This window comes from Mustela erminea, chromosome 12 (genome assembly GCF_009829155.1).
Source record: "Mustela erminea isolate mMusErm1 chromosome 12, mMusErm1.Pri, whole genome shotgun sequence".
Classification (NCBI taxonomy): domain Eukaryota; kingdom Metazoa; phylum Chordata; class Mammalia; order Carnivora; family Mustelidae; genus Mustela; species Mustela erminea.
In genome coordinates, this window is record NC_045625.1 from 70,165,369 (window position 1) to 70,179,398 (window position 14,030).

The window sequence follows — 14,030 nt, forward strand, 5'->3', positions numbered from 1 at the left end:
CATCATGAATGAAAGAGGAGAGATCACAACTAACACCAAAGAAATACAAACTATTATAAGAACTTACTATGAGCAACTCTACGCCAACAAATTTGACAATCTGGAAGAAATGGATGCATTCCTAGAAACATATAAACTACCACTACTGAACCAGGAAGAAGTAGAAAGCCTGAACAGACCCATAACCAGTAAGGAGATTGAAACAGTCATTAGAAATCTCCAAGCAAACAAAAGTCCAGGGCCAGACGGCTTCCCAGGGGAATTCTACCAAACATTTAAAGAAGAACTAATTCCTATTCTCCTGAAACTGTTCCAAAAAGTAGAAATGGAAGGAAAATTTCCAAACTCATTTTATGAGGCCAACATCACCTTGATCCCAAAACCAGACAAGGATCCCATCAAAAAAGAGAGATATAGACCAATATCCTTGTTGAACACAAATGCGAAAATTCTCACCAAATACTAGCCAATAGGATTCAACAGTACATTAAAAGGATTATTCCCCACGACCAAGTGGGATTTATTCCAGGGCTGCAAGGTTGGTTCAACATCCGCAAATCAGTCAATGTGATACAACACATCAATAAAAGAAAGAACAAGAACCATATGATACTCTCAATAGATGCTGAAAAAGCATTTGACAAAGTACAGCATCCCTTCCTGATCAAAACTCTTCAAAGTGTAGGGATAGAGGGCACATACCTCAATATCATCAAAGCCATCTATGAAAAACCCACCGCAAATATCATTCTCAATGGAGAAAAACTGAACGCTTTTCCGCTACGGTCAGGAACATGGCAGGGATGTCCATTATCACCACTGCTATTCAACATAATACTAGAAGTCCTAGCCTCAGCAATCAGACAACAAAAGGAAATTAAAGGCATCCAAATCGGCAAAGAAGAAGTCAAACTATCACACTTCGCAGATGATACGATACTATATGTGGAAAACCCAAAATCCACTCCTAAACCGCTAGAACTTGTACAGGAATTCAGTAAAATGTCAGGATATAAAATCAATGCACAGAAATCAGTTGCATTTTTCTACACCAAAAACAAGACAGAAGAAAGAGAAATTAATCCCATTTACAATTGCACCCCAAACCATAAGATACCTAGGAATAAACCTAACCAAAGAGGTGCAGAATCTATACTCAGAAAACTATAAAGTACTCATGAAAGAAATTGAGGAAGACACAAAGAAATGGAAAAATGTTCCATAATCCTGGATTGGAAGAATAAATATTGTGAAAATGTCTATGCTACCTAAAGCAATCTACACATTTAATGCAATTCCTATCAAAGTACCATCCATCTTTTTTAAAGAAATGGAACAAATAATCCTAAAATTTATATGGAATCAGAAAAGACCTCGAATAGTCAAAGGGATATTGAAAAAGAAAGCCAAAGTTGGTGGCATCACAATTCCGGACTTCAAGCTCTATTACAAAGCTGTCATCATCAAGACAGCATGGTATTGGCACAAAAACAGACACATAGATCAATGGAACAGAATAGAGAGCCCAGAAATTGACCCTCAACTCTATGGTCAACTAATCTTTGACAAAGCAGGAAAGAAGGTCCAATGGAAAAAAGAAAGCCTCTTCAATAAATGGTGTTAGGGAAATGGACAGGCACATGCAGAAAAATGAAATTGGACAATTTCCTTACACCACACACAAAAATAGACTCAAAATGGATGAAGGACCTCAATGTGAGAAAGGAATCCATCCAAATTCTTGAGGAGAACACAGGCAGCAACCTCTTCGACCTCAACCGCAGCAACATCTTCCTAGGAGCATCACCAAAGGCAAGGGAAGCAAGGGCAAAAATGAACTACTGGGATTTCATCAAGATCATAAGCTTTTGCACAGCAAAGGAAACAGTTAACAAAACCAAAAGACAACTGACAGAATGCAAACGACATATCAGATAAAGGACTAGTGTCCAAAATCAATAAAGAACTTAGCAAACTCAACACCCAAAGAACAAATAATCCAATCAAGAAATGGGCAGAGGCCATGAACAGACATTTCTGCAAAGAAGACATCCAGATGGCCAACAGACACATGAAAAAGTGCTCCATATCACTCGGCATCAGGGAAATACAAATCAAAACCACAATGAGATATCACCTCACACCAGTCAGAATGGCTAAAATCAACAAGTCAGGAAATGACAGATGCTGGCGAGGATGTGGAGAAAGGGGAACCCTCCTACACTGTTGGTGGGAATGCAAGCTGGTGCAGCCACTCTGGAAAACAGCATGGAGGTTCCTCAAAATGTTGAAAATAGAACTGCCCTAGGACCCAGCAATTGCACTACTGGGTATTTACCTTAAAGATACAAATGTAGTAATCCGAAGGGGCACATGCACCCGAATGTTTATAGCAGCAATGTCCACAATAGGCAAACTATGGAAAGAACCTAGATGTCCATCAACAGATGAATGGATCAAGAAGATGTGGTATATATACACAATGGAATACTATGCAGCCATCAAAAGAAATGAAATCTTGCCATTTGCGACAACATAGTTGGAACTAGAGCGTATCATGCTTAGTGAAATAAGTCAAGCAGAGAAAGACAACTATCATATGATCTCCCTGATATGAGGAAGTGGTGATGCAACATGGGGGCTTAAGTGGGTAGGAGAAGAGTCAATGAAACAGGATGGGATTGGGAGTGAGACAAACCATAAGTGACTCTTAATCTCACAAAACAAACTGAGTGTTGCTGGGGGGAGTGGGGTTGGGAGAAGGGGGGTGGAGTTATGGACATTGGGGAGGGTATGTGCTTTGGTGAGTGCTGTGAAGTGTGTAAACCTGGCTATTCACAGACCTGTACCCCTGGGAATAAAAATATATGTTTATAAAAAATTAAAAAAATTAAAAAACAAAAAAGAGAAGGGGATAAGAGGAATCTCAACAACCCTTTTTTTTTTAGGATTTTATTTATTTATTTGACAGAGAGAGATCACAAGGAGGTAGAGAGTCAGGTAGAGAGAGAGAAGGATGCAGGCTCCCCGCTGAACCAAGAGCCCAATGTGGGGCTCGATCCCAGGATCCTGGGATCATGACCTGAGCCGAAGGCAGAGGTTTTAACCTGCTGAGCCATCCAGGTGTCCCTCAACAATTATTTCTAATCAGCTTCCTAAAGTTTCTCATTCATAAATCTTGTCTATTCAACTACTTGACAAGAGCCGCCATAGGATTTAGAGGGTCAATGACATGACATTGATAAAAAGTAGACAACAGAACCTAACATGGGGTGCCTGGGTGTCTCAGTTTATTAAAGCCTCTGCCTTCAGCTCAGGTCACATCCCAGGGTCCTGGGATAGAGCCCCGCATGGTGCTCTCTGCTTGGCGGGGAGCCTGTTTCCCTTCCTCTCTCTCTGCCTGCCTCTCTGCCTACTTGTGATCTCTGTCAAATAAATAAATAAAATCTTTAAAAAAATTAAAAAAAGAAAAGAACATAACAGAAGATCTCTTGTCTTCCAGTTTGATGGATCTGGGACACCATTTTTCCTGCTTTCCACTTGCTGGCTCCCTTGTTAACACGGTCTGTGTGTACATTACTTTAATATCTATGTAAAGTGCCAAGTGAGTCCTGAGGGATGGGGAGAAGACCCCATAATAAAATTCTGAGTGACTTATTGCTATTTTCCCCTTGTGTTTTCTTCATTCTTACCTGACAGCCCGCCTAAAGAGATGTTAACCTCATTTCGAAAGTTAGCTATTTCTGGTTTGTTTATAAATACCTGCTATATGACATCTAAGAACTACATATCTCCACAGAAAGTATGTTTGGTTTGCTCAACTCTGGGACTATAAAACAGCCAAGTCCCACATCCCTTTTCCCCCATTACCGTTTTTCCAACCGCTCCTTCTCGATATCGAGGTACTCCTGAATGTGTTCTTTCTGCCTTCCTCACTTCTGAGCAACATTTTTTTTTTTAATAAGTCAGGTATAAGTCTATCATGACACCATGTTTGCCCCAGCAATTCCTAGCTCATAGTGAAATGTCTGGTGTGATGAAGACTGTCCACTCTATCCAGGTCCAGGGCTCCCCTCCGGACACTGCCCATTCTTCAGGTCCAAGTGCAGAGTGAAAAGATAGAGATCCGCCCCCATCCACAACCCAGGTGAGGGTGAGGGTCCTCAGCTAAGAACACAGGAGAACTTCACAGTCATCACCGAAGCACTTCAGTGAGGTCTCTGGTAGTTGGGACAGAGCCTGACTTTGGCTCCCACTCCAACAGCTGAGCAGCAGGGAGGAGACAAGCAGGAACACAGCTCAGCACAGGGAAGACATTCCCTCTGCAGAGGGACAGCAGCCTGGCTGGTGAGGACAACATGAAGAATGACATTCTTTTTTCTCTTGTAGGTTTATATGGTACTATCCTTAAAGGTCACATATAAATTCGTGTGAGTGTGTGTGCACCTGCGTGTTCATGGAAGTTTGTCTGTTTTAACAGATATTCCTGGACACTCTAAAAACTCAATAAGAGGGTCTGTGAATCATCCCTAGGTTACAGAATTTGGAGTTCATAGGACCGCCCTACTCTCCTACTGAAAACCCCTAGAAGAGAAATTTGAGAGAAAATTTCAGAGTGAGGAACTGAAATGTTCATGATACCTCTACTCTCAAATGACTCCAGAACTATAAAAAGTCGTATGTAGCATCAATGTTTGAAAACACTCCTATATTTTAACTCCCTTCACTTAAACTACAAAAGGTTAACTAGATAGCTTGATCATCATGTGGAAGGAAAAAATAAAGAGACCGAGGCATACCCTCTCCTGCCCCCTTGCAGATGAGGTGCATCCTATCAAAGGGGCCTTTACAAGTTCTGGGCAGAGGCCAGCAGGGACACGCCTCACACTCAGAGACACTGGTGAGATGGCCACCATGAGACGCCACTACCGAACAGAACAGCAGGGAATTACAACAAACAAAATGCACTCTTTCCCACTAAAGCCAGAGGACTGTGGTCCTTCTGGGGAACAAAGAGGCTGACGTTTGGACTGTAACACACGGAATCCCTTCCTCTGCCCTGAGCTACTGGTCAGACCAGTAAGATATTCTATGAAAACCAGCTACGGCTTATACAAGCCATAGGACAGTATGGGCTTACCGCTTTCTGTCTTCCAGAGAGGAGGTGAGGAGGGCCAGAGACAGGAAGAACCCCACCACTGAGCACCCACCATGTGGTCAGCCTGGGGCGGGGGGCTCCACCAGGGACATCATCTCCTGGGCCTCCACACCCTGAGAATGTGAACGTTTACAGTCTCATTCTGTAGATGCAGGAACCTGCCCAAAGTCACACACTGGCCCATGACCAGGCCAGGCTTCAATGGCTGTCCTGTCTGCCTCTCCAGATGAGACTTTCCAGTAGGCTTCAAGAGGATGGATATACAGTAAGAAACCTGTCAGAACTGTTCTGTATGGAATCATTGGTCTTGAAAAGTTTATAGGATAAGATCACGGCGACCTACTGATGGACTGCTAGTGGTCCTTACAGCGTCCTGCTCCGCTCAGCCTTCGTGCTGGGCCCAGCTTAGGAAGCTCCAGATGCCTGATGTTCGGGAAGTCCATGCACATCATAATGGAATTGTGCAGTTCAGTCCACGTGCCTCCTGGACACAGAGCCAGTTAAAGGACCTCCCCATACCATTCAGGAAAGAAGGGCTTTGGGGCACCTGGGTGGTGCAGTCGGTTAAGCATCTAACTTTGCATTTTGGTGCAGCTCATGATCTCAGGGTCATCAACTCGAGCCCTGTGTTGGACTCTACGTCCACATATGAGCCCACTTAGGATTCTCTCTTCCTCTACCACTCTGCCACACCCCCACTCACATTCTATCTCTCTCTCTATTAAAAAAAAAGAAGAAGAAGAAGAAGAAGAGGGGTGCCTGGGTGGCTCAGTTGGTTAAACGTCTGCCTTCAGCTCAGGTCAGGATCCCAAGGTCCTGGGGTCGAGCCCCATGTCAGGCTCCCTGCTCAGCGAGAAACCTGCTTCTCCTTCTCCCACTTCTCCTTGTGTTCCCTCTCTCGCTGTCTCTCTCTGTCAAACAAGTAAAGAAATCTTTAACAAAAAAAGAAGAAAAAGAGGAAGAAAGACAGGAAGGGCTTTAATACCTCTTCACTGCAATGGCCAGGTTTTCCATTTCTGTGCTCTGCAGTTTGATCTCACGGATAAAGTTCCTTATAACATGCTTGTATGACTGAGTTAGTCTTGGCTCCACAAGGTTGATGTTTAGATACGAGGTACTAACTTGCTCTTTTCTGCCAAAAAAAAAAAAAAAAATTAAATTAAAATTAAAAGCTAAATTAAACAAAATAAAAAATAAAAAGGAAAATTTTCAGAATACTTTCAGGAATGAGACACATAAGAACCAAAAAAAGCAACAATCACAGAAGGACCATAAAGGAAAGAAGAGCAGGCAGGCAGTGATGCTGCGGCACTGTTGTTGTTTCCTGTGAAGACACAGGAAGGTGGCCATCAAAAAGCCAAGGAGACAGGCCTCATCAAGAACAAACCCCACAGGCACCTTGATCTGAGACTTCTAGCCTCCAGAACCGTATGAAAATAAATTTCAGCTGTTGAAGCCACCAGTCTGGTATTTGTTACTAGAAATTCCTAGGCAATCACAACAAACAACAAAAGGTCCAAGGTCCCAGAGTGACTTAGTGGCAGAGCTGAGTTTCCACCCCCCATCTGAAGCTAAAGACCACATGATTCGCCAGAACGTTATTTTGCTTCCCACTTGTGTTAAAGCATCTGAGCCGTGGCAGAAGAAATGGGATCCAAAATCAATTTACAGAACTACAAAACCCTGAATAATGTGAGTTACATATTAACCTAGAGGCTTAGTTAAGCATGGCCTCAAGGTGTGTCCATGAGCTATAAACTCCCCCAGGTTTACGCTTATAAATAAACTTCTCCATCTGTGCAGAGGCCAATTATGATTGAAAAGAGCTGCTCAAGTGAAATATTATTAATAAAGCTGCAGGATTAAGTCACTTCATTTGATATAAGATGCAGGAAGCGGCCATCATCCTTCCCATCTGAGCCGAATACAAACACTAGTTGCAATAGTGAGCTAGATTTACTGGAGCAGTAAACAAAACAAAACAAAAATACTCTTGGACTGTCCGATGCAATTTCTATGCATAACAGGATCATTAACTTCTTGCCTTTTGTCAGTTACTGTTTACCAGCAAGATACAAAACATAAAAACGTTCTCCTTAATAGGAACCTGCCTTTCAGAGATGACTATTAAGAAACTGTCACCTAGAGTCCGTGCTTCTCGACTAACAGCACAACAAAATGTTCACAACTACAGGTCACCAGATTTCAGGACTTTCTGCAAGTTTCAAAAATAAGAAAGAAACACAATAATTTATAAAACTTTTGCTGGTCTTGACATTATAGGTTCAGAAATGGTATTATGAAAAATGTCTGCCATTAGCAGAAAATATGTGATATGGTTAATCATCGTGCTATAGACTACATGAATACTCATCTATCCTGCTTCCTATTACAGGGCATAATTCCCAGAACCCTAGGCAGGTAGACGAGGGTCATGTGACTAGTTCTGGTAAATGGAACAGAAACAGAAATGGTGAGTTGGCCACTTCCACACTTGTTCCCTAAAATCCTTCATTAGATTCTGAGCTTCTCTTCATTCATATTCTCCCTCTTTCTCTCTCTCTCAGCATCTCTCCCTCCATCCCCCTTCCCGCTCCTTCTCTACCTTCCTGCATCTCTCTTCCTCATCTCCACAGCTGAAGTGAAGAATTCCAATATGGCAAAGCCATGGGAGAGAATGTGCTTGGCTTCCTGAATCACCACACTGAGCTTAACTGCTCTGCAGGGTTGTCTGGTCGCCTCAATCTGAATGACATACAAGAAAGAAATGTTTGTATTTTTAAAGCTACTAGGACTTGGAACTTCTTTGTTACAGTCAGTTTGAACTTATAAGGTTGGCATAATAGTTTCCTATTTTGTTTTGGGGGTTTTTAATTATCCTCTTCCAGATTAAATTACTTTCTCATCTTTTTCCTTGATAGCTTCTTAACTACGTAAAAGCTTCTATGACCAGGATAAATCTTTAGCACCACCACCAGCTCTCTCTCAGGGAACAAAAGACTACTCAGAAGCATCCTATACTGAGGTGGACACTCATTAGGCACCTTACATATGTAGTCCAGGCAGTGATCCAGAAGTCACATGCACTAGTCGCTTAATTCTCACGGCAACCCTACAAAGAAGTTATCAGCAGCATTTTGTTTACCAAAGAGGAAACTGAGGCAGAGACAGTTAAGTACTATCCTGGTAGCAGAGTCAGGATTCCAACTCAGCCCATCTGGCTCCAGAGTCCAGCTTCCCACAGAAGAACTAGCTCTTTGTGCCGAAACGAAATGCTGAACCAGTCTTAAGGGGCCCCAAGGGCAGATCTCCACTAAAGAAAACTTAACATAACAAGATTTTTTAAAAATTGCTTTGGAGGAGGCTATGCATTATTGCTGCAAGGACAGTCCACGTTACAAAGGGTATCCTTTAAAGGATGACGGCATGATGAGGATTAAAATGAGGTAATCTTATAAAATTTGGTTTACCTACAGCTATTTGGTTGGAAAGCACTATTATAGACCATAAGGCCCCCTCCCACCCTCCCCAGCCCCCATATATCTGTGTATTTCATTTGGTCTGTTTCCGTGAAACTAGAGAACCATGTGGATTATGCCAAGAGACAGCCAACAGAACACACTTGGCTATTCTGACATCTGATGGAGAAAAAAAACCCCAAAATTTAAAAAAAAAACAACCCTTACTGCAGCAAGAGATGATACCTGGTCCCTCTCTGTGAGCTTTAAATGCTATGCCTTGCCCAGGCAGCTAAACACATGCGGGTCCTTCCACTCAACAGACCTGCTCCTAAGAGTGCTGCAGGCACCAGCCTCCCCCGGTGTCCTTGCTCCCCATGTCAAAGGTTAAGCAAGCAGAGAATGCACAATGCCGCAGACAGCTCTGTTTCCTTCTGGCCTGACTCCAGATGGCACATGTGAGGACTGAGAATCATGCCTTGTGGTGACAAGGACCCAAACGCTTTTGACTCATTGAGTCTGGGGCCTCATCTCACGCAGTTACATTTGGTCACAAATACCACCCAGAGAGGCTTACAGGTGCATTTGACAAACACTCGGTAAAAATTAAGGGTCAAGCCATAGGCTTTAGTCTATCAAGACAACACATATTCTCTACCCTTCTGTGCCAAGAGAGTCTCTAATACTAAAAATAATCTAATTTATGTCTGAAGGAAAAGAGAGAACGAAAGGCAGAGAAAGACATTGGAGAAATGCAGATCAGAGAAAACACCCTGAATCACCAATTAGCTTTGGATGTTTAAAACCTGGGCCTATAATATTACACAGCCATCAAAAAGAAAGAAAGAAAGAACTAAAGGAAGGAAGGAAGGAAGGAAGGAAGGAAGGAAGGAAGGAAGGAAGAAAGAAAGAAAGAAAGAAAGAAAGAAAGAAAGAAAGAAAGAAAGAGAAATCTATCCATTTGAAATAATGTGGATGGAAGTGGAGGGTGTGTTAAGCGAATAAGTCAATCAGAGACAATTATCCTATGTTCTCACACATATGTGGAATTTAAGAAACAAAACAGGGTCATAGGGGAAGAGAAGAAAAAATAAAAGACAAAACCAGAGAGGGAGAAAAACCATAAGAGACTCTTAATCATAGAAAACAAACTGAGGGTTGCTGGAGGGCTGGGGTAACAGGGTGCTGGACATTAAGGAGGACATGTGATGTAATGAGCACTGGGTGTTGTATAAGACTGATGAATCACAGGCCTGTACCTCTGAAACAATAATACATTATGTGTTAATTAATGGCATTTAAATAAAAAATTATATTAAAAAAACCTGAGCCTATGCTTCTCGATTGATAAATTACAAGATGATTTGTTAAAAAAAAAAAAAAAAGAAAGACAGTAACACATTGGTGGTGGGTAATTACTGATGAACAATTCACAACTTAGAATTTTACAATGGTCCGGGGGGAATAAGCATTTTAAGTCACAAATATTCCTACTGAGGCTGAAAAGGCTATTACATGAACTTAGAAGAAAAACAGGTCCACTTAGGATGTATCCAAATTATAAAAGGGTGACACATTTTCACAGGATTGACACTTGACTTACTTCGTACAGATATACCTACATCAACGTGTATACACCGGAGTAGTGTACTGAGAATGCCTGGACACCTCAGCTCTACAGACACCTCTGGGCAATAGTCAAGCACAGATAAACCCACTAAGTAACATGGTGACCCAGTAAGATCATTAGGAAAACTGTCTCTTAGATCCCAAGTCTCACTGCATTAAGCATTAAAATAGGGGGCTAAAGTAGTCATTCAAGCGTAAGTCAAGTAGATCTAAAACTCAAGACAGTTTTCTATGAACAAAAACTAACAGTATAAAGTACCCAATGTCTGAATCATCCTACACCAGCATCTGACATAAGAAAACTGACATTATGACCCCACCATCTGAGTGCAGGAAATTAAAATATCCATGCCACCTAAGGCATGGATGCTAGATCCTGGAAGTAAAATGCTAAGAAACAGACTGGGGTTTTTTCCCCATTAGACCCACCATGAAGATTAAGTACAAGATATTCTGGCAGCACAGACAGGAGAACATGACTAGCACTTGGGGGATAACCTGAGGGATGAGTAGATGTCAATTAGGCAGCCAGTGGGAAAGGGGTGAGGGGGTGGTGGCCAATCCCAGGCACCAATAACCACAGACTGAAGAGGCAGGACAGGGGCGGTGGGGTGGGGTGGAGGGGATAAGGCAGTCACTCCTGTAACTAGAAGAAGCTGCTGGGACTGGACAGCCAGGAGTAGGGGAGGCGGCAACAGCATCAGATGTGGACATGGGGTGAGAAGTCAGCAGGAGCCAGAAGGCACAGCAAAGACATGGGAGGTGACAGTTATTGAGAGGGAGGGAGGCCACTGGGAGTGTTACATGGAAGCAATGACTTGATCAAGTCTGCATCTTAACTACTCCCATATTCATAAAATTTTGGCTGAAGCAGAGAAATAAGCACAGGATTTTGCAACAAGTCTGTGGGGGATAAAACTAAATCTAAACCCAGTGTCATTGAATCCAGAAATTTAACACTTCAGATGTTTTCATGAACTTTGACTTTTCTTTGCTAGAGAATGTGTAAAATTATAGACAATTAGAATCTGATCATATAAATAGATCACCTGAACAGAATAGAGAGCCCATAAAGAGACCTGCCTGAATACAGTCAACAGATATTTGACAGAGGAGCAAAGGTAACACAGGAGCAAAGATAGTCTTTTCAACAAATGGTGCTAGAACAACTGGGCTTCCTCTTGTAAAAGAACAAATCTAGACACAAACATTAAGTCATTCATCAAAATGAAGTCAAAATGGATCATAGACCTAAACATCAAATGTAAAACTATAAAACTTCTAGAAGATAATACAGATGACAAGCATATGAAAAAATGTTCCACATTATATGGCATCAGGGAAATGAAAATTAAAACAATGAGATACCACCACATACCTATTATAATGGCCAAATTCCAGAACATGACCATGTCAAATGCTGGTGAGGTTGTGGAGCAACTGGAACTCTCATTCATTGCTGTCAGGAATACAAAATGGTAGTCAGTTGGGAGCACAGCGTGACAATTTCTTAAGAGACCAAACTCACTCTTAACAACACAGTCCAGCAATCAGTGCTTCTTGGTGTTTATCCAAAGGAGTTGAAAACTTAGGTCAGCACAAAAACTTGCATATGAACCAGTACAGCCATTTCGGTCATAACCACCCAAACTGGGAAGCAACCAAGATGTTCTTCAGTGGGGTGAGTGGTTAAACTATGGTACATCCAGATGAGGAAATATTAACCAACACTTGAAAAATAAGCTACCAAGCCATGAGAAGATATAGAGGAACTTTAAATGCATATTGATATGCAAAAGAAACCAATCTGAAAAGATTACATACTACATTATTCCAACTCTATGACATTCTGGAAAATGCAGAACTTGGGGACAGTAAGAGATCAGTGGTTTCCAGGGATTGGAATGGAGGGGATAGGATGAATAGGTGAAACACAGAGGATTTTTAGGGCAATGAAGATACTCTGTAAGATAATATGATAATGGGTATGTATCACTGTACCTTTGCCTAAACCCATATAATGTACATGAGTGAACCCTAATGTAAAATAAGGAATTTGGATGGTTATAATGTGTAAATGTAGGTTTATCAATTGTAACAAATATATCATTCTTTTTTTAAAAAAGATTTTATTTATTTATTTGACAGACATAAATCACAAGTAGGCAGAGAGGCAGGTAGAGAGAGAGGAAGAAGCAGGCTCCACGCTGAGAAGGGAGCCTGATGTGGGGTTCTATCCCAGGACCCTGGAAACATGACATGAGCCAAAGGCAGAGGCTTTAACCCACTGAGCCACCCAGGTACCCCCAAATATATCATTCTGATAAGGGTTTTCTGATGATGGGGGAGGCTGTGAAGGTATGGGGGCAGGAATTATATGGGAAATCTCTATACTTTCCTCTTAATTCTTCTACAAACCTAAAACTACTCTAAAAAATAAATCTTTTTTTTTTTTTTTACTTTTTTTTTTACCTGACAGTTTATTTCTCTTTTGGGGTGAGAAAAATGGATATATTCCTACTTAGGTGACACCAGCTGATCTTTTTAGATGCCCTGAGCCAATGATATGGTCATTTGTCATTAAGTGGAAAGGCTTATCCTTTTACTCTCACACAAGTTAGATAAAAGTCACTGACTTCAAAACATACTTTTATTACATACTTTCAGGACCAACCCCAACTAACTGGAAAATAATTGCCAACAACTAAATCTAGCTCTGCCCCTACAACAGGGCGGCAGTAGCTCTCTTTGTGAAGTTCACGTCTTTCCTTCCAGACACGGTGTGCTGTGTGTGCCTCTCTGCCCACATTGGCCTGACGCCAGCCGCCTCTAACTGGAAGTGATTCTAGTCTGTGTTCTCACAAAAGCTCTTGCTTGTCATTAACTCAGTCACAAAATGATTACCTGACTCTCCCTTCTAGAGAAAATAATGGTCTCTTCAGCTTGGTTCTACCATCCCACAGAGACAAGCCAGTCCAGTGGCACGGGACCTCCTTGGCTCTGCTCTGCTGCTGCTCAGAAGACGGTCCAGCCCAGGTGTTCAACCACCAGTGCTGCACCCAGGCCCCCTGCCCAAATACATCTCCCACAGGTAACATTCTTTCGGGATTCCCATGGCCTTGAGACGTATTTTACTTCCCGAAGTACTTAGATGGGTAGCATTTCTGCCAAGATTTTAAAATGGAAACTCCCTGGGAGATGATTCAAAGTCTAGCAACATTTCAAATTGCAAATTGCTTCCTATTTGAAATCACTGACATTTAGTTACTGGGAGTTTGCCAATAGAGGGAGGAAGTCAGAAACAGCAAGAGGCGTGGTGTAGAGGTTTGGGGAGGGCACACTGCGCCCGCTGAGGGCTGCTTCAGTCAGGAGTGAATAATGCCTGGGGGAAGTGTAATGGCCTGGCTAGATCAAATGCTTCCTCCTCACATCCTGGCTTTGCGAACCAGGGCAAAACACTTAGCCTCCTGCGCTTCATTCAGTTTCCTCAGACATAAAGTGAGGAAAGTGATAGAAGCTTCCACATAACGTAATTCACCTGGACCGAAGCACACACAATCCAGGCACACTGCAGGGAACTGATAAATGTTGGCCATCATCATGATCTGTTAATGCTCTTGACTTCTCTGCCTTAATGAGTTAGAAAGAAGTAGGTATTTATCTCCTGTGTATCTCTGGGTTGTGTTTTGGGGAAAGAGCCAAAAGGGAGAAAGCAGCATGGTGTGAAACTTCATGGACAGAAATGTTGTCTTACCAGAGCCAGTGCAGGGAAAACTGAGAAATGA

The 14,030-nt window shown here is 42.1% G+C and overlaps 1 protein-coding gene across 1 annotated transcript in view; it reads right to left on the reverse strand.

Annotated features, from left to right (window-relative positions):
* LOC116570003 (ras and EF-hand domain-containing protein-like) overlaps window positions 1-14,030 on the reverse strand; it is a 77,753-nt gene that overhangs the window by 36,000 nt on the left and 27,723 nt on the right. Inside the window, 1 exon segment of the mRNA XM_032306505.1 lies at window positions 6,144-6,290. Within this exon segment, the coding sequence (XP_032162396.1) occupies window positions 6,144-6,290 (147 nt within the window).